This window comes from Rhinolophus ferrumequinum, chromosome 24 (genome assembly GCF_004115265.2).
Source record: "Rhinolophus ferrumequinum isolate MPI-CBG mRhiFer1 chromosome 24, mRhiFer1_v1.p, whole genome shotgun sequence".
NCBI lineage: Eukaryota > Metazoa > Chordata > Mammalia > Chiroptera > Rhinolophidae > Rhinolophus > Rhinolophus ferrumequinum.
Genome location: NC_046307.1, coordinates 10,646,886 through 10,668,290, shown reverse-complemented (window position 1 = coordinate 10,668,290; position 21,405 = coordinate 10,646,886). Strand labels below are relative to the sequence as shown.

Sequence of the window (21,405 nt, the reverse complement as noted above, 5' to 3'; positions counted from 1 at the left end):
AAGACTTGAAAAGAAAATTCTTTCATGGTTCCCAAGCACACAACGTGATTAGACACCACCACGCATACCAAACCAAGATGTAACAATTACTGATCTCTGAGCAGCAGCCACTCTCCAGCGCCTGGCCAGCGTCACTGGTCGTGGTTTTCAAGTTCTTTGGAGTCACTCATCACGCCCAACGAAACATTCTCACTGGGTAAAATTTTTTAAAAATCACAAGTAATTACCATTCTGCGTTTTAGAACCAGCAATACCTCCCATAGACAAACACAAAGAGTAAATACAACTTTCTGTTACCCATCCAATTCAAAACTAAAAAGATGAATATGTATAAAACATAAAAGTATTTCCTTTTAAGAAACCTTTCCTGAACCGTTTGAAAGCCATCATTTGCCAGAGGACAGGCAAATGTGGAAATGAGGATTTACAAAGATTTAATTTCCTATGAAGTAACTCTTCCCGAATTAAACAAGCCCTCTTTATCTGAAAATACTCTCTAAAAGAGAAACATTTCTATGAAAATATTCCCTACACCACCTCTTAAGCGTTAAGAATGGTAGCTACAAAGCTCTATAACATAACATTTTCCTTCTGACCTTCTCAAGTAACGTGAAGGGCTTGATTTTGTAGCTTCAACAGATCAGTTCAACCTAGGCAATAATTTCTGGGGTTGTGTGTGTGTGTGTGTGTGTGTGTGTGTTTTTAACAAGTAATTGGATGTATGCTTGATCTCAGTGGGCATCAATATCCTGAGTACCTTTAGCAAGAAGAACCTGGTATGACTCCTGTGTGATCAATTGACAGCATTGACATGGAGCATTTGGAAAAGGTAGGTCCACAAAGCCTCATCTGTGAAGATGACTAGTTACTACAGAAACATATTGGCTAAATTAAACATGGCCTTTCCATTCAATGGAATATTATATATATCCCACTATTAAAAATTATGAAGTAAAATATTTAGGGAAAAATGTTCACCATACATTAAGTGAAAAAGCAACTGAGCAAAAAAATCTACAATATGACCCCAAATATATATATATATATATACTCACAAAACACACATTCACACATACTGTTTTTCAAGTGGGAGGGATTACAGGTATATTTTCCTTCTTTGTACTTTTCTATCTTTTCCATACTGTAAAACATATTATGCAATGAGGGAAAAAACCAACAAAAAATGTATTTACTACCAAGCTAAACAGACCACATAAATGTAACATGGTGATACCACCCCTGTAAGACTGAGCAGACTGGCTGACCTCTGTGGTATATGAGTAATCCATAAACGTTAAACCCCTTCTATTTAAAGCTTGCAGTTTTAAACCAATAGGAAGATACTCATTCTCAAGCTTAGATGACAGAATCATACTTTAAGACACTCAGAAGTACAATGGCCCTCTCTTCTACGCCTCTGTAGCCGCAGCTGTATGGTTAGTGGCTCAAAAAGCTGAGCTTTCACATCACAGCACAAGTTTCATCTCCTCTATGCAGAGTTCTCATTTGCCGAGTAAAGTTTTCAGCTGCTCTTTGCAGACCTTCTATCTGGAAGTGAGTTCTCCCTCTAGATAGAAATTAAATGCCAATCTGTAATCAACTTAGGACAAATAACTGATCAAGTATTATAAACAAACACTTTCAGGGCAGGGCATGGGGAACCATGTAGCAATTTATAGGTCAAATTCCTATCAGTAGCTGGCTACCCTTTTCTTCAAAATATGCAAAGAACACATATCCCCCTTTAAGTACTCCAAAATAAACATTTTTTCCTAAACAGAACAAAGAAACAGACTTGATTTTGAACACAGTGTTGTTTATTCCAAGGTCTAGGACACTCCAAAACCGAACTGCAATCCACCTCTTGAAGCTTCCCACAACCCTTCAAAATACAGACTTAGGTTAGAGAAAAGCTGCAGCCTTCGTGTGGGGAGGCTGGCCTTGGAAGGGTGGCCACTGCCTGCTTCCTCTGTAAGTTTGTGCAGGTTCCTTAACTTCTCTCACCATTTCCACTATCAGCAAACTGGAGTTACTTCATAGGCCACCTGACAATAAGCTACTAACACCTCAAAGACACTCAAAACACTCATTAGTTAATTAAATATTTTGTGACTCTCCAAACTGTCATGAAGAAAACTGATTTGGCTACATTTCGGGTAAAGAATGCAAGATTAAGAGTTACCTGTATACAGAGTGATTTTAAAGCATTTTTACATCAAAATTTCTAAAAATAATTCCAAAAAATGTATCTGATAAATTGTTAAACTTTTCTATCTAGAATGCCAGCAAGTTATGATTTTAAAAGAAAAACCAGCCAAGAGCACTGGACCAGTGGTCACAGCAAAGGAAAGGGGCTCTGAGATGAAAACAATTGTCCTGAAACAGAAATGAGTGCCTAATGCAACTGGCAGTCCCCAGTGTGATACTTTGTGGAGTCTTGGTAGAATCTGCCATGAGACCTCCGGACAACGAGATTCACAAACGACTGGTTGTGGGGAGCGGAAGCTGTGGAGCCAAAAGTACTGAGTAAGTCCCAACCTCAGTCTCTCGTTTTTGGAGGCAATTTATCAGAGATGCCACAAGTGGCTCATTTCCTTCTCGGATACTTCAATACTGCCTACAGAACAAAGCAATCAATACTGTTCTGCGAAGTGTGCCAATGCACTACAGATGATCCCGTCATACACAGCAACCTAGCGGCCAAATAAGCTGGTCGCCATTCGGAACCATCTGCATCTGGGAGTAAGGAAATGAGGGAGAGGAGAAGTCCCTGAGGAGTAAGGGTTTTAGGTAATAACCTGTAGGAGAGAAAAAGATGAAAAGCACTATGTTCCCCTGGGGCTAAGGACACTGCCTAGGATCCCCTAGGGGAATGCAATCAAAGGACCTCACGTACCAAAAATATACCTAGGTAACACGGGGCTGGTACCTGGGAGACGTACACAAGCACAACCCAAGTCTCTGCCCTCCAGGTGCTTACATCATAGCTGGAGAGAGATAACAGGTTGAATAGTTTACGTTTCTTTGCTTCATGACCAAAGTTGCACTTAGTCACATCCTAATTCTGACACTGGTTCATTGTCAACTTGAGCAAAGCACTTTACCTCTAGACTTTGGCTGCCTCTTCCCTTCTAGCTCTAATGTTCACAGGCTCGTCATCAAAACAAGGCTGAAAGAACATCACAAACAAGTAAGATAACTGTAGGGCTGAATTTTAAATGCAAAGAACAAACAACAGACTAATGTCTGTGGCTACGAGGATGTGTGGCAGACATGTGAGCTGCACTTCCTCTCCAGGCTGCCAGCACCCCCTCCCCACCCAAACCATCCTTGCTATGGTCACTGATGACCTTCACGCCGTTTAATCCAGTGGTTACCCTGGTACTCATCTTACTAGGAGTCTCAGCAGAATCGATTCCTCCCTTCTTTTTAAAACACCACCTTCTTTTGGATTCTGTGACATAACTCTGGCCGGATTTTCCTCCAATGTCACTAACAAGTTTTTCTCAGTCTTCTGCCAGTAACTCCTTTTCTATCCAACCCCTAAATGGACTGAGTTCTGAGCCCTCTTCTTTTCTCACACCACAATTTCTGCCTCTGCCTGAATGATCTCATCTATTACCTTGGCTTTTTCCCATATACACCTATAACTCCCCAATTATCTCCAACCCAGATCTCTACTGAGTTCCCAACTCAGATGTAAAACTACCTTCTTGAAGTTCACATGTGGATGTCTCACAGCAACCTACACTTAGCAACATCCAAATCAGAAATCTCGATCCCTGCACCCAACCTTATTCCTCCTCCCACAATTCCCCAGGTCAGTAAATGACACTTCCAAACACCCAGTTCTGGGGGTCATTCTTCACAACCTTCTTCCTCACAACCCATCACCACTCCTACCTAAAGAACCTTGGGTTTTCTCCTAATGTTTGCATTTTCCATGGTTCCACTGGTTCCTACACATTTAAACTCTGAAACATAGCTCCAATCTGTGTACCTCTCTGCCTCCCCTGGCACTGCCCCAGTCTACCATCTCCTGTGTGCCCACCCTAGTGATAATGTCTCTCTCACCTGGATGAATGCAGCAGGCTCCTTACTATTCTCCCCACGAGACTTCTACCCCTCCACCGTAGCCTCTGAGTCCTCTGATCAGTTTTTTAAAAAATGCATCAGCCCTTCATCACCTCCTTCTACTAGGCGGTCTCTTTGGGGGAAGCAGGGGAGCTCTGAAAGTCTAGCGACCGCCTGCCCCCTTCCCACACCGCCACACGCTCGCCCCTCCCGACCTCCTTCCGTGCCGCCAAAATGGTGCGCATGAATGTCCTGGCCGATGCTGTCAACAGCATCAACAATGCTGAGAAGAGAGACAAACACCAGGTTCTTTTTAGACCACGCTCCAAAGTCACTGTCTGGTTTCTAACCATGATGACGGTCACACTGGTGAATTTGAAATCATGGACGATGACACAGCTGGGAAGTGTTGTGAACCTCACGGGCAGGTTAAACAAGTGTGGAGCGATCAGCTTCAGATTTCACGTGTCACTCAAAGATCTAGAACAAAGGCAGGGTAACTCGCTCCCATCCCTTGTACTAACAACTTCAGCTGGCATCACGGACCAGGAAGAAGCAAGGCAACCATCGTGACCTGCCATGGGCTGCTGTGTGCTGTCGGCGGCTACCGTGTGCTGCCATGGGCAGCCGGTGGCCAGTGTGAGTGGCCGGCAGCCAGCGACAGCTGCCGTGAGCTGCTGTGAGCAGCCAACCGATGACTGGCGACCGAATGCCTCAGCCGGGGGAGCACAAGGCTCATAATACCAGCGTGGGCCAGGGAGCTGTGTCCTACACAACTAGACTGAGAAACAACGGCTTGAACCGCAGTGGGGAGGGGGGAGGCGGGAGAAAGGAGGGGGAGGAAGAAGCAAGGCTAAAACACACAGGACAGAAACTCCTGAGATTCGGGGCAGACGGGTGGCTCAGTTGGTTAGAGCGCGAGCTCTGGGCAATGGGGCTGCCGGTTCCATTCCCACATGGGCCAGCGAGCTGCGCCTGTCCGCCAGAGCTGCCGTTCAGCTCCTGGGTGGCCAGATGGCTCAGGTGACTGAAGCGCGGGCTCTCAACCACAAGGTTGTCGGTTCAACTCCTCGACTCCCGCAAGGGATGGTGGGCTGTTCCCCCTGCAACAAACAACAGCAACTGGACCTGGAGCTGAGCTGCACCCTCCACAACTAAGATTGAAAGGACAGCAACTTGACTTGGAAAAGTCCTGGAAGTACACACTATTCCCCAATAAAGTCATGTTCCCCTTAAAAAAAAGAAAAAAAAGAAAATCCTGAGATTCTTTTCCTATGGATGTAATACATATGTGCAAATAAAAGCCTTAATGGGCAAAAAGAAAAAAAAGTGCATCAGCTTATCGCTTCCTTAGAGAGGCCTTCCCAGACCACTCTCCTCAAACTGAATTTGGTCACCCATCTCACGACACCCTTCTGTTGAAGAGGCAGTATCCATGCTGGAAAGATAGGGACTGGATTGCCTGCAGTCAAATCCTGACCCCACTGCGTAGTAGAGTGGGGCCTTGGGCAAGTCACTTAATCTGAAACTCGGTTTCCTCATCTGTAAAATGAAGGAAATATCATCTACTTCACAGGATTTTATGAGGATTAAATGAATAAATGCAGGTAGAGTCCTTACAATATGCCCAGCCCACAGTTTGAGTGTTCATTAAATATTAGCTATTAGGATTTTCCTTCATGGCACTTATGATCATTTGCAATTACCGTATTTTGCCATGTGTAATGTGCACTTTTTGGCCCAAATTTGTGAGGGGGAAAATAAGGATGCGCATTATACATGGGTAGTACTGTTTTCCTGGAGGTTTGGGCCAAAAACATGGGTGCACATTATACACAGCAAAATACAGTATATATTCATTTTTTTTTTGTTTATGCTCTCCCTCCCCTACTATACTGTAAGCTTCACGAAAATGAGCTTTGCTCGCACTGCACCCCCAGTGTCTAGCACAGTACCTGGCCTACAGCACGTGTAATAATTGTTTATTAGTGTTGAGTGCATAGAGTCAGGAGAACCTTCTAGAAATGGGTGCAATTTGACAGACGGGGGTAGGATGGGTGGGATGACGCATAGGAAGTGAAGAACAGTTTGCATAAAGTAGGAAAGAATTGAACTGAGGTGCTGGGATCTGGGCTCCAGCTCCAGCATGGCCACTAATACTCTGAGCTCTCCCTGTCTGAGCCTCAGTCTCCCCACTTCTTCAGTGAGGGGAAGGACTAGGTGACTTAGAGTTCTAATCTCTAACAGAGTAAAGAGGCCTCTTGTAGAGAAGTAGTGAGTGGTAGGATTAGGGCCAGACTGTGGGCAGTTTTGAAAACCTCTGAGAAGATGGTATCTTATAACATATAATAAGAAGGAACTGGGATTTTCTGCGCAGAGACCAACTTGGTCACAACAAAGCAGCTTGCAGGCTACTGGAGGCAGAGGTGAAAGGTGAAAGGCCGTCAGGAAGCTCCTACAGCAACTCGAGCGGCAGGGGACGTGTACCCAACCCGGAGCACAGTCTTCGTGAAAGACACTAAAGGAAGACTGACCAGCTCTCGGTGACTGATCACCAAGGTAATTCTTCAGTTTCAGGTCTGTGTGCATGAAAGGATGGTACAGCTGGGATAAATAAGCAAGTTGGAGGAAAGAGAAAAACAAGTGTTGGCTTATGGGGACGGCCGGTTAGCTCAGTAGGTTAGAGTGTGGTGCTCTTAACACCAAGGTTGCCGGTTTGATCCCCACATGGGCCTCTGTGAGCTGCACCCTCCACAACTAGATTGAAACAACTACTTGACTTGGAGCTGATGGGTCCTGAAAAAACACACTTAAATAAATAAAACTTTAAAAAAAAAAAGAAAAGAAAAAAGAGTTAGCTTTTGGATACACTAAACCTGCAGCAACGCTAAATCCAGAGACAGAACACAAAGGACCCTTGCTCCCAACACATTATAAATCAGATGTGCCTTCTTCCTCCCTGTCCTGACCTATGCCACTTGCTGACCCCTCTCTTAGCTCCTTCCCTCAAAAAAACCTATCAAACTTTGTGGACCAACTCAAACTCCCCTTTCTCCAGGTAGCCATCCTGGGCTATACCTCCTTCAGCTCATTACTATTAATACTACACATGTTAGTGCCTGGTTAACGTGGCAATTTTAAAAGGCAACTATCTTGTACAATTCAGATGTGCCACCTCCCCAACAAAAATGGGAGTTTTTCTGGGCGGAAACGGAATCATGTACTTCTTTTGCATCTTCCTCCTTCCTCGCCTTGGGCCCAAAGCGGTGCTAGCCCCTCAGTGGTTGCCAGCTCAAGGACCTCACTGCACTACCGATCCCCACAGAGCGAGGGTCGCTGGCTTTTGGTGGAGACCCGTGGCACCCAGCCCAGCCCTGACTGGGTCTGCTCCAGATGTCTGCTGCATGTCCACAGCCAGGGCTGCAACAGCGAGGACAGGGCATATGAAGTCAGTCTGATGAACGGTATGGGAGAAGGCCACGCTTCTGCCCTGCAGTCCGAGAGCACAGAAGCAAACAGATTCATAAGCTGTGTTTGCTGTTTTGATGGTAATGATTTGAATGATACAATTAAATGACCTCTGATGGCTCAACAGTGATACCTCGGTTACTCCTAAACAAGTACAGCTTTGTTTGTTTCAGCTGGTAAATACCTTTCGTAGGGAAGTATGGTCAAACCCAGTTAAGGTAGAAAAGTAATCCAACAAATAGTCCTTGGAAAATCAGATATGTCCCAGAAAAGAAAACAAAAATAAAAGCAAAAATACCTTTCTGCATCACAGTAGGATCTAAAAAATATTACTGCAGGAATCAGAGATGTGAGTCTTGCGCCTACTATGACATGACAAAGTGTGACCACAAGCAATCCCATGGTCTCGATTCCTTCCATAAAATTCAGTGAATTAGTTCCAATGGCTCATTCCAGCCTAGATCAGAAGGGCAATATGATGGTAAATTGTCTGCAAAACAGGGGAGAGGATGTACTGCTTTGTTTTGTTGAAAAGGATGTAGAAAAAAGAGAAGAACAGAGATGTCAGAGCCAGGGAAGAAGACCCTCCCTTACCTGTCCACACCACTGGGCTGAATACTACCAGCTGAAGACAGAGGGCAACTGGTCACCACCCAGAGACAGAAACATGAATGCAGCGTTGTATTTGCTGTTAGGAAGAGTTGACTAGCTAATAAGGCCATTCCATCAGGCACCCAACGTCTGGTATTTTAAAACAGCTGAATACAAGTTTCTATATCACGGCCCTAATGTACCAAAACTCTACTGATAACACTTGCTGTGCAAACCTGAACACTATTGATAATGGCTGTATTGAAGCAATAGGCTGGCCTACCCAAGAAAAACAGAAAAGAACAAGACCAAAATACTTTTAAGTCATTATTTAAGGTCTCCTGTAAATTATTTTCTATAATCATTGAGCCAGCAGTCCATTGTTATTAATTCATATTCAACCTATTTAAGCGGTACCAGCAATGCAGGCTGAAAACAAATGCCTCAGTAATTCCCTAATTTTTGAGTGTTATTTTCTTGTCAGTTAAATTTAAAGCAACCCATTTGTGACCACATTATACCAAGTTAATCTCATCTAAAGTGCTTCACAAACCCTAACAGCTACACTAAGGTTTTATACTAATGAAGGCAATTTACATAAATGAAATTTATGTCAATGCATTTCATGACAAATTTTTTATTTTATAATGATTATAGTACTTAGATGATAACATCTGTTGATATTCACAGTCTAAACCTGGCAAAGATTTAGAACCCACAACATTTTCCATGCATCATGTACATTATCTGTGAAAAGCAATAAAAAAAAGCAATGAATGCATTAATCATACCAATATCATCTGCAAAACATAAATCTGAAATACCTTTCACGTCAGCTCAAACTGCTTTTTATTTTTTACACACCTGATTTTATGCCATCTGTAAAAGGGCAAGACAAAGACTGTTGAGGAAATTATATTTCTTGGCTGTTTGACTTTTACAAAATACTCGCTAAGTTCCGTACACAGAAGACTTACTCTATGACTAAGAAAAAAATGATGCAGTCAAAAGTCCATTTTTATTAAAGGACGGTGTAATGACCACAGCATTTTCACACTGCCGTGTGCTGTCATATTTGCATTTTTGACACCTGTTTTACATTTCCCCTCGTCTATCTATTGCATGTGTTTTTACAAATACACATCAGGGCTAAGCCTATTGTATAATATAAACAGCAGAAGCAAGACTCCAAATGATAGCATTTTGGACTCTAATTTCCCTGGTGGACACCAACACTGAAGTCCCAGCGACCACCTGCCTGCCTGGGGCTCCATGGAACTCACTCCAAAGTGAACCCCCACATGAATACATCACCCGGATATTTTTAATAGCATCTGAAATCTTAGGTAAAGTTTGCTAAAATGTGAGTGTCTCTATTCTCCATGACAATGACAACTAAGGACACTTTCTCAGATTTCTAGGTGGCTGTGGTTATCGTGGGCACATGCTAAGTAGAAGCCACTGTGTGTGATAACCATACAAGTGTTCACTTTCCCTGGCTCCCAGACACACAGACATCAGTCTGTACTTTAAAAGCAAAATGACACTGTCTAATCTATACGATGTCTAAGCCTTGGGACCCTCCTCTCCAGGGGGGACTCCCCGACTCTCATCAGGCAGAGTGAGTATTTGCTTTCAAGAGTGTTCGGATGTGACACTTACATTATTGCATTACTGATCCATAACTCTGATTGCATCCAATTATGGTGCACGACAATGAACAATAAAACTTGAACTGATCCGTTCACAGTAGGAGCTTGGAGACCTCCACCCACGTCCTGCAGAGGACTGTTAAGATCTTCATTGACAGTTGTCTTTCTTCCGATGTCATCAAGCCTTTGACGTCACTAAGTGTTTCAAAACGTTAACCATAACCTATTATCAAATTTCTCAATAAAACACTTTTATAAAGTAAGTCAGCAACAGTCATTTCCAACTGCTCTACAGTAGGAGCTCTGGGCACTGGAAGAAAAACACTTTACAAATCCCAACCTCACACATGGTGTTACTGCTACTAGATGTAGAGGACCGCCCCACCACCTTTACCATCACCACCGTGGACGAGGCCATTCAGAAGGCCTTTGCCCACTCCAGCTCTAAAAATCTTTTAATGGCAGCAGTTACAATAACCAAAATGTGACAAACGAGATATGGAACAAATAAAGCCTGGACCTTGCTCTGCAAGAGATACTACACCCTGACAAGCTATCAGATTGAACCATATAAAACTGCCATTTCGTAGGTCTGACTGAATCTAACAAAACTGAATGCCCTGCAGGCAGGCCCACATAAGAAAGTACAGGCAAGACACAGAAGCTTCTCCAGGAAGGCAGCGAATTACAGAGCTTTCTCACAAAACTCTGTCCCTTTCTCCTGAATCAAAGGTGCTCTCCATTCTCAACTGGAAACGCCTTATATCCTCCGCCCAGAATTCTTCATTCACCCAAAAGGTACCAAACCAGGTGAGGTGCCTGGCCACCACTGCTGATCTATTCCTGACACTAAGCGTGTTTCCATGCTGCAAAAGGCGGCCCCAGGCCCCAGGAGTGAGACGGAGGTTGTGTTGCCGCCTGGCCACTCGGGGCTCCTGTCCTAGAGGGCTCCACCTGCTGGCATCTGGAGTAGCTGTTTCCTGGGTTCCAAAGACCGCCCTTCTACTTGTGTAGTTTAAAATTTCCTCTGATTTTGTAAGCTTCCTGCTTGTTCCCATACATGACAACGCATAAAAACATTTATCTTTATGGGATACTCACATTTCTGACATTTCGTTCTTTCAAATGCAAACACCCTGCAGAAGCCACACACGTAAGAATAACTTTGTATGTCCCTTAGAGACCTCTCCCTCCTTATGTCCACATGCAAAGAAAAAAAGGAAAACAAATGCCAACCCCACCCTGAATCTGAGCACTCCAAGTATGGAAACTACCTGCCGCGAGTCCTGGCACTGCCATGCTGTGACTGCTTACAGCCTCTCCGTCGCCGTGACACCACCCACCCACCCAGGACACCCGGCAGGTACACAGTCACCACGGAGACAGTGGGCCAGCAGCAGCTGAAACCTACACTAGTAGATCGCTTAGGAACTTTCATATTTATAATCTCTCAGTATTGGTACACATTCTGAGCTATCAAATGCACGTGGACTGTTTGGAACCAATCATACCCTGGAATAAAACCTTAATTAGAAAAAAAAAGTTCAAATGTATTTTGCTGGCTATTTATTATTATAGCAAAACCTAGAATAACCCAAAGCTTTGAGAAATAGGTTTTTCACCCAGAGTCACTGAAAATGTTTCTAAAATGTGTGGTTCACTTTCTACAGAAATAAAAGCAATGAATTCTAAAGCAAACTTGTGATTCCATCTTACACACACTGCATGAGCAAACCATTTAAAAAGGGTAACACCTGGTTAGCTCGGTTGGTTAGAGCGCAGTGCTCTTAACAACAAGGTTGCAGGTTCGATCCCCACATGGGCCACTGTGAGCTGCGCCCTCTGCAACTAGATTGAAACAACTACTTGACTTGGAGCTCATGGGTCCTGGAAAAACACACTTAAAATAAATAAAAGTTTTAAAAATAAGAATAAAATAAAAAGGGTAACACCCAACCAAGTATAATCTTATTCCTGAAGGTTTATTGTAAGTAAAATAAAAAGACTACATAAAGAACTGAAAAATGTTCATAACCTATTGAATGAATGAAACTACATATTTTTACATATGTATTCAGCAAAGATTAAATATACATATATTATATTAAATATATATCTATATCTATAGATATAGATATACACACACACACACACACACACACACACACACACACTAAAACCCAGTGTGGGCTGAATTCTCTTAAGAGAGAGGGGACCAGCTGTGAGGGTGGCTCCCTCCAGTTTACAGACTTGAGGCCAGAGGAGACACTGCCACTGCCAGGAGCACATGGAGCACAGTGGGCCACCCTGACCTCCTGCCCAGGGCAGGGCTGCAGAAAGGAGGCATGGTCTTCCCACGGTGTGCACGTGCACATGGAAATGCCTGCTCCCAATAGAAGATTTAGGCCCATAGGGCTATAATGGACATCCTCACATATCCAGTGTGTGTGCCTGCAGGACTGTATCTAGAAGGTAAATTTCTAGGTTAGGACAATGGGTCTGTGCATTTTAAAAGTTGACAGACATTGCGCAATTGGCCTCCAAAAAGATTATATGAAACGACACTCCCACGTCTTCACTCTCCGTCTCCACGTCACAGCCGCACTTCCCTCCTCACCAGCTTAGACTCCAAGGTCCCATATTTTAATCTCTCTCTTGCCCCTTGATCCTCCATTGCACACTTTTGGCAAAAGTTCAGCCCTTGTTAAGCCCAACTCTGCACCTACTCTGAGCCTGTGCCCAACAGCTGAGCATGGCTGGACAAAACACACAAAAGCTTCACTTTAAATGTTCAACCATACAATTCTAGGAACACTGAGAACTACCCAGCAATTGACCACATTTCCCTCGTTAGTTCAGTGTCACAGTCCCCATCTCCCACATGACTGTTCCATCCCTTTTTCCTGCCTTCCCAGATCTCCAACACTCCTCCCTCTCACCCTTGCTCATTCTCAATAGATGACCTCACTAAAACAATAGGAACAATCAGAAGAGAATTATCTTTCCTCCCAGGACAAATGTAGCAACCTACCGGCATCTGTACCCATCTACTCCTCCACCCTCTTACTCCAATGCACAGACCAGGCGCTGCACCTCCACCTGCCCATTCCATCCTGTCCTCCCATGTTGATTAAGGACTGTGCTCTCACAATTATCCCCACTGACACCCTTAAACTGGTATCTCCGGCCGGCACTCCAACTTCATATATCAAACTGCGGTCCCAAGAGCAACTTGGGTGTCCAATAAGTATCTCAAACCTGACATGTACCAAACAGGATTCTTACCTAATTCCCAACCCCGCCCTTCATGCCATCTTGCCCAGACCAGTAAACGACACCAATGGTGCCACCCTTCACCCTATAGCTTGAATTAAAACCTTGGGATCACCCTAGGCCCTCCCCTTCACCCTCCCCCCGCCACATCCAATCTAACAGCACGTCTTGATCATCCTGCCTTCAAAACATCTGAGGAATCCCACGTTTCTGTCCACTCCACTGCTACTTTCATAGTCTCCCATCACCCCTTGCCTAGCCTACTGCAACGGCTACCTATACAGTCTGTCAGCTTCCACTCTTGCCCCCCTACTGTCTACTCTCGGCAGAAGAGCCAGAGTGCTCTTTTTAGTACGTAAACTAAATCACAGCACTTCTCTGCTTGAAAGCCTCCAATAGCTTTCCTTCACTGAATAAAATCCAGACTCCTCCTCATGTGGACAAGGCTCCAGGGCTCTCTTCAGCCTCACCTCCCACCAGTCTTGTCTCCTTTCTGGCACTCCAGAACAGTGGCCTTCTGCATCATGCTAAGATCACTCCTACTTCAGGAAGTTTGCACTTGCTGTGCTCGCCATCGGGACTGCTGTTCCTTGGGTTTTCACATGCTGAGGTCCTTCACATTATTCAGGCCTCAGATGTCCCCTCCCCAAAGGGGTCTTTCCAGACCACTCCATCTTAAATTTAAATAGTGTGCTCACCCCTCTACCCCTCTCCATTCCAATATCCTACTGTATTCTTCTTCATGGCACTTATCACTACCTGCAATCATGTTATCTATTTATTTATTTATTGTCTATCTTCCCCACTAGAATGGAAGCTACATATATGAGCTTATAGCCTGGCACAGAGGAAGTGCTTAATAAATATCTGTTGAGTTAATGAATATTACTTTTACAATAAAAATTAAACTAATTTAAAAAATTCCACTGCATGTACCACTGCCACATTGTGAATAAACTATACCTGTGGAGAAAGAACAGAATAGAATAGAAAAAAAGATGCAAGTATTTACAATGGGAATTTTTTTAGTTACACCAACCTACTGTAATGTCTTATGTTATTGTTTTATGATTTTAAAAACTAGACTTTTCCTAAATAAAAGATAAGTAAGGATCTGTCAGTGCCACAGGATCACCACTCGCGGCATCAATGGTGAGAAAGAGGAAAGCAGAGCTGACACCTGGGAGCTGACCTAGACCTTGGTTGCTAAGAGTGGGCCTGGCTCTCATACCAGGCCTTGGTGTTGAACATAAACGTCAGTGTTAGACAATGCCACTCTCCTGGGGGCCACCAGAATCCAGCAGACCCCCTCAGAGATAGTCGCAGGGGTTCCAGATGGGGCCTTGGGCCACATGTCACCACCAACCTTTACCTTTACCTGATCAAATCCTGTGCTGTGTGTAAGGTGACCAGGTGGCCTCTAGGACATTAAGACAAAAATAAGACTACTCTGTGATGATATCTGAATACAGACAAACCATGAACAAAATACCAAACACCTGCCTCTCCCAGATAATGAGTAACTATTGCTTTTCACCAATTTCCGCTTTAGTCTGTTCTCCCTATTGGTAGGATTTATTAAAATACTGAATTATATGTACACCTGAAACTAATATAACTAATATAGTATTGTATACCAACGACACTTAAATTAAAAAATTTTTTTAAAAATCACTTCAATTAAAAAAAAAATACTGAATTATAGAATTACCCATTTTCTGAGAGCATCCACTCCAGAGCAAAGCCCTAATTCCTTAAAAACTCTCCCAAATCACTAACAGAAACCCAAATCCTGTAATAAGTGTAACACTGTCTTCCTGAGATGCCCCACCGTTCCCATGGTATGTGTTCTCCCTCCCTCGCTTCAACAAGCTTAAGCCCAGCTTGTTCAACTGCTGGTGTGTTCCTGGTGGCCTTTGGCTGGTGGGCACTGACAAGCCACTGTACATGCAGAAGTCACCAAAGCCTGGCTAGAACCCTGACTCCAGGATGGTTCTCTGAATACGGTCCCTGACATCAGCTGATTTTCTTGTCATCTGCCTCTTTCTCCTAAAAGCTGAATAAAAGGGGGAGGAAGGGAATCTAGCTTATTAAATGTCCTGGTGAATAATGTTACAATTAATCAAGGATGCCCCAGACAGCATCCCTTCCCTCCACTTCCGAAAGTCACCCCGGCATTAAGGCTCGAGTGGGGCTGGACGACTGACTCATGGGCAGAGCCTGAGGCAACACTACTCAAGTACTTTAAGCCACATGTTCAAGCCCAATAAATTAGCTCAGGCTTAAAGAAGTCAAGCTGTACACATGTAAGAATTTTAATAAGCTTGGAAAATGCTACCTAGAGCTTATGCACAAGCTTACTGTACCAATGGGATTCCCTGCCACCAGCCACAGAGTGCTAAGCCCCTGACAAGAGCTTCTGAGCACATGGGGCAGCAGGGACGGGCAGTCGGCTTGGTCCCAGTTTCCTCAGGAGTTGGAGACTCACAGCAGAAGACTGGCAGGCAGAAGGATGGAGAGCAGAACAGGGCATGCAGCTCGGTGGAGCCAAAGGCATTTACTAGGAAAACACGTTGAAGCTTTCTTTGGTGGAAATCTGGTCCTCACACACCCTTCCAAAACTAGCAAACACTGTAATCAATGTTTGCATTTATCAAATGCCTGTTTGTACCCAGAACTGTGTTAGGTACAATAGAGAGTTATTTAAGCAAACATGGTCTCTGCCTTCTAGATGCTGACACCTAATATAAATAAAAACAATAAATCTGTCCAGAGGATTACCAAACTAACTGAACAAACATGAAAGAGTCCACAGCATTGAGTTGTATGAATGCAATGGAATAACAACTGAAGGGTAAGTCATGGGAGATGACTCTCTAAACAGGGTGGGACCCTAAAGGGACAGGTACCTTAGTCAGGCTGAGTCTCCACAGGGAGGTCAGCTATTAAGAAAAGCTTCAAGAGCTGGCTACTAGGGTTGGGGAAAATGAGCCCAGGGTGCAGGCTGGGCAATGATTTAGAGACAGAAATACAACTACAAGAAGAAAGAAAACTTGACACTCGTCCAAGAAAATTATGGGAAATCAGTCAAGCTGGTGTGTGTTTCTCAACTGTTTTTACTCATTCCCCTTTCTGTTCAACATAAAAAGCTCACACTCTCTTATCGTGTTATTTAAAATTTGAGAGGAAACTAAATCTCCTAACCAACACCAAATTAAAGCAATAGTGGTTTCAGAATTTGATTTTCCAAATGACACCAACCACCCCCTTCCCCTAGAGCTGAGAATGACCCACTCGGGTGGTAGCAGCGTCAAGGTGGCTGGAGTGCTATCAACGTGGAATTCTTAAGGAAGAGAGGATCTGGACCCTGGGTCCACATGGGACCAGACAACCAGCAGTATTAGAAAGAATTACAGCCTAAGGTGACAAAAGCAGACCATGGCACTAGCAGGAATACATCGTAATTACCTGATTGAAAGTTTTGAAGGAGAATTCTTTGTAGATGGCATCTCTCTCACTTAATTCCAACCATCCGGCTGCTTTAAGGTCAAGTATAACTTGTTTCCTCTCCTCAGCTGTCAACAAGTGGGCATCTGCTGACTATGAAAAAAACACATTTAATATCTGAAATGTAAAGGTTTAAACTCAAATAACCTTATAGTGCTTTTCCTTATGTAGAGATGCAGAAAAGTCTTAAGGACAATTTCTAACCATCTTTGGTTCCTTTGTTCTCAAAATACAAAGTTCTCCAAACATAGACAAAAACAAGGCTAGCTCTGTACAACGTGAGCTGCCTCCGCGGTATGATGTCTCACCCTCCCTCACTGCTGCCTCAACTTCACAATTCAGCTTCTCTTCATTACCGCTATAGCTAACATTAACCATTACCACTGGGCTTCTTACCAATGACCATTACCAATGGCCAGCATTCCAGGCCTTAGGAAAATGAGGTAAACACACCCACCCAAGAAAACCCTGCGAATCCACTGGCAAGGCCAGGACTAGAACTCAGGGCTCTACACTCCTGGTCTATTCCTCGTTATATGGTCCCACACCGCCTTAGTAGCCTTCAGTGCTTACTCACATGGGTCTTAACTACCTGGGTTCATTATCCCCAGGTCTGATGAAAACCAACCCTACACAGGAAAAAACAAATGCTTATTTACATAGGATATTACATAATAACTTGTAGGGGCCCACAGACCCTCTGGACTACAGGTATAAAGCCATTTGCCTTAGTGGAGTAAGGTCACCAGTAAGACAAACTCCCTCCACTGTGTGGCCAGAGCACGGCCCAGTCCAAAGCACTTCTGTGCATGGTCCACTTTGCTCCTACTCACCCTGGTGATGAAATTCGCAAGCCCAGAGTTCTGTTGGTTAATAGCCCCACACTTCCCATACTATTTGTTTTCTAACTGAAAAAACGATACATCATGGCCAGAGAGAGAAGAGAAGGGCACTCCAGTAGAAGTCAGAAGAGCTTCCTTCTCATTCTGGCATAAGTGCCAACCAATACCTCCTATCTTACCGATGTGCAGGGTTATTGCAGGCTCAGGTGAGAGACAGACTATCACCCAGACAGACTGGTTCCTCATCGAAGGGTAACTAGGAGCTGAGCTAGACCCGCCACCACGAAACTGCAACTCATTCCCCCTTCAGAAATCCTAAAACCTTTATCGCTGACATTCATGTAAATAAGAGAGCAAAATCAGTGAGCTTACTTTAAGAAAACTAATTCTATGAAGAATAGAAAACGATGCTAATGAACCAATTTTCCAGTTTCTCCTCCTTGCTAGGTCAGCTACCCTTCCCCTCAACAAAAGAGAAAAAAAATGTAAATAGCTCTTAATTAGATAAAAACATTCAAAGGCTTGTTATCAAAAAAAACATTTACTATTAAGAACCAAAATATCTATTCATTCGTTTTAAATGACAGTTTCTGAAGCACAAAGACCCACTACAGGAAATAATCTAAAATTCTTATTAAACATTTAAATATTTTAAGTCAACTCGGAGTATTTTGGAAAAGAAACCGACTTATCGCTGTCCACACTGAGTAGCTGCAAAGTAAACTATCAACCACATTGTAGGTAACGCAGCAGACTCTCTGAGCAGTTTCCTTGTCTGCCATCCACATCCCCACTGAGGTCAACAGTCTGCACTCTGTGCTCATCACAGCTGCCTCCACGTCCAGGACAGGGAAACAGAGCCACCTCATCTACAGAACACCAATCCCCCCCTTGGTGACATACCTTCTGCAGAACCCTTTGTGGTAGCTTCATTTTTTTTCTAGGGGAGTTGGGGGAGGGACAAAGAAAAGAGTAGGATTTAAAGAGCATACACTTGATTTAAGTCCTAGCTTTGTTGCTTTTAGTTGTAGGATGCTGAACAAATCACGTTGCCTCTCTGAATACCAGTATCCTCCTGTCTAGTGGGGATGTTACAATCTCTCCCTGCCAAGAGATTTGTCAAAGGCTTAAATTAAAGCGATCTTGAAGGTGAAGGCACCCAACATAGAGCCTGGCACGTGGCAGCCACTCAAATTGTGCCTGTTTATTCATTCTTCCCGGAACACACTAATTGTACTTAATCACCAGCACCTCGGTGAGAGGTAAGCCTGGAGACCTGCCTCGGTGGCAGTAAGCACTCAACTTGTGTTCTCACCTTAACGGCCTCGAAGCAGGGAGCTTATCTTCCTTCATCCCCAAGATATTTTAACTTCTTGTATTAAAACATTTCGAACTGCTAAATGGGCTCTATCTAACAAAGCAACTTAAGAAAATGAAATTATGAGTTGAATGCAACATTTTCCCACTAGGTGGTGCTGCACGTTAAAACTTTCTCTCAAGTTAATTTACCCCCAATATATTAGTTTCTAGGAAACTAGAAAAAAGCAGGAAAACTGAACGGAGCCCCTTGGAAAAGGAAAGAAGAATCGATGTGTCACCAAAAAGATAATTTATTAACAGTTCTTCCAAAAATAACACCAAAACAAATAAGTTAATTCAACATTTGGTCACCTGTTTACCTCGAGCGCGCGGTGTGTGAAGGAGTCCCTGCTCTCACCGAGCTTACAACCTAGAGGACCGAACAGCGCCTTTAGTCACGTCAAGTGACTCTAACCATCAAATATTTTTACAACGACTTTCATATATTTTTTAAACCGAAAGTCGTCCTCGTTTGTTTTCAGGTTGGCAATTTCGTAGACTATGACGGGATGTATAAGCCAAGGGAAAACTACCGGGGGCAGCCGTGTCTCCGACCAGCACGCTGCGCAGGTGCCCGGTGCCCAAACATGGCTCCCCCAAGTCCGTGCCCGAAGGCCGGGCCCGCCTTGGGGCCCGGCCGGGTCCCTCCCACCTGTCAGCCGGTGCCCTCCTCCCGCCCCGCGGGCCCTCCGCACTCACCATGGCCGCGAGACCCGCGGTCCGGCCCGTCGGCGCCGCCAGCAAGCGGCGCGTCGCCCCCCGCACCCCCAGGGCCGCCGCCATGCCTCCCTCCGAGGGCTGCCCGGCGCACTGCCTGCCCGCCGCCCGCAAGTCCGGCCGCCGGTCTGCGGACAGCTCCCAGCCGCCGGCCAGGCCGCCCCGCACAGCCCGGCCCCGCCGCGCAGGCCCAGGCGCGGCCCGGCCCCGAAAGGCCCCGGGAGCTTCACTGCTGACCCTGCTGGCAGCGGGCGGACGCGGCGCGCCAGGCCCCGCAGGCCCCCGCAGGCCCGGCCGCTCTCAGATCCCACTCTGCGGCCGGACCGCGTCTGCCCTGCCCGGGGGCCGCGTTTCACGCCGCTGTGGGGGAGCTGGGCGGCTGACGCGACGCTGGGCTTAGGCTTGACCTGCGGTTCTGCTCTTCGGTGACCGGCCTCGCGTCGCCGCACGCTCGCGAACGGTCTGAACGTGCTGGGCTCCCTCCGGGGCGGTGGGGCGAACAGTCGGCGCCGGCGGGGGGATGTTTCGGGCAGAGGCAGAAGAGATGAGCTGCGGGTGGGTGGGTGCTCGCGGTGGGCAGTGAACCATTGTGATTCAGGACAGGGAGCCGTGGGTTCAAATCGAAGCTCTCCTTCGTGCTTCCTTACCTGTCAAGGCTCTGGAAAGCTGGCTCATCTGTTTTTGCCTAGATAAAATAATCTAGAAAACCTAGCTCACAGTGCTGTCAAAAAAGTGCCACAGGCGAAACACACACACAGGTATTCTGGAGAAACATATTGACAGATTTAGATAAGTTTTCTCATATCTTTGGTTTGGAAAAGAGCGGCATTCTTTTATATATATGTGTGCATTTATTAATATTCTCATCTTTTTTTTTTTGCCTTTTGTCTTTTTTGAGAGTAATTCACACAAAAAAATTCACCCTTTTAAGTGTGCAATTCAGTGGTTTTTAGTATATTCGCTTGTATATTTTACTAAATAAGCAAACTAATAATATAAGGAATTTTGCAGATATAGCAATACACTTAAGAATTTGTTTTTAAAGGATGAGTCCATTTAAGATCAATTTAGCAGATAGTCTTATTTCCCATATGGACTTGGAAAAAAGCCTCAAAAATAGCCTAAAATTCAGACTTACTGCCCAACCGACCTTCTTCACTTTTGCCCACTTTATTGAAAACTCCGGGAAGGAATCTCGCTGGAGACCCTAACCAAATGCCACTGGTCTCAAAGCATTTATCTAAGATACTCTGGTTTCTTTTCATGATGCCTCAGGTGGGCTGAAACTAGGGGTGGAATTAAAAGTTGTATTTCCCATATTCACCTCAGGTGTTTATGACCATGAACAATGCTCTACAAACTTGCTCATTAAAGTGGCAACTGAAAAATGAACTGGTAGGTGTGAAGTATTAGGTTGGTGCAAAAGTAATTGTGGTTTAAAAGGTTAAAAATAATTGCAAAAACCGCAATTTTCACCAACCTAATATCAAGTTAGAGTCCTATGATTTACAGTAAATATATATTTGGTCTTCTCCTAGTGTTGGGAGTGGTAAAGGTTATGTTAATAAGTTGACCTTTGCAATGCACCTGTGGATGGGAGCTCGTGACGGATGGAGCCAATCACAACGTGATTAGAGAGTTGGAACTTTCAGTCCCACCCCCTGACCTCTGCAGAGGGAAGAGGGGCTGGAGGTTGAATCAATTGCCAATGGACAATAACTTAGTCAATCATGACTATGTAATGAAGCCTCCATAAAAACCCCAAAGGACAGCTCCTCACCTTATCTGGAGTTTCCATGCTAGGGAACCAGACCGCCTCCATGTACCACCCTATGGGGCTTGCCCAAGTTCCATGAGGACAGAAGCTCCATTGTTCGGGACCTCGCCCTATCTGTCTCTTCATTTGGCTGTTGATTCATATC

General features: G+C 44.7%; 1 protein-coding gene and 1 pseudogene across 5 annotated transcripts in view; one reads left to right on the top strand and one right to left on the bottom strand.

Moving 5' to 3' along the window:
• Nucleotides 1-21,405, bottom strand: part of CATSPER3 (cation channel sperm associated 3) — a 76,690-nt gene extending 55,285 nt beyond the window's left edge. Inside the window, exons 1-2 of one of the 5 annotated variants that reach the window (XM_033096593.1) lie at nt 19,466-21,390; nt 16,527-16,658 (exon numbers count right to left, since the gene is read on the bottom strand). In XM_033096593.1, the coding sequence (XP_032952484.1) occupies nt 16,527-16,658; nt 19,466-19,549 (216 nt within the window). In that variant the 5' untranslated portion in view covers nt 19,550-21,390. Of the gene's footprint in view, nt 1-7,726; nt 7,807-11,059; nt 11,170-16,526; nt 16,659-19,465 lie in introns of those variants that run through there. The other 4 variants (XM_033096596.1, XM_033096597.1, XM_033096595.1 and 1 more) reach the window with 4 other exon arrangements.
• LOC117016995 (40S ribosomal protein S15a-like) lies at nt 4,306-6,021 on the top strand (annotated as a pseudogene).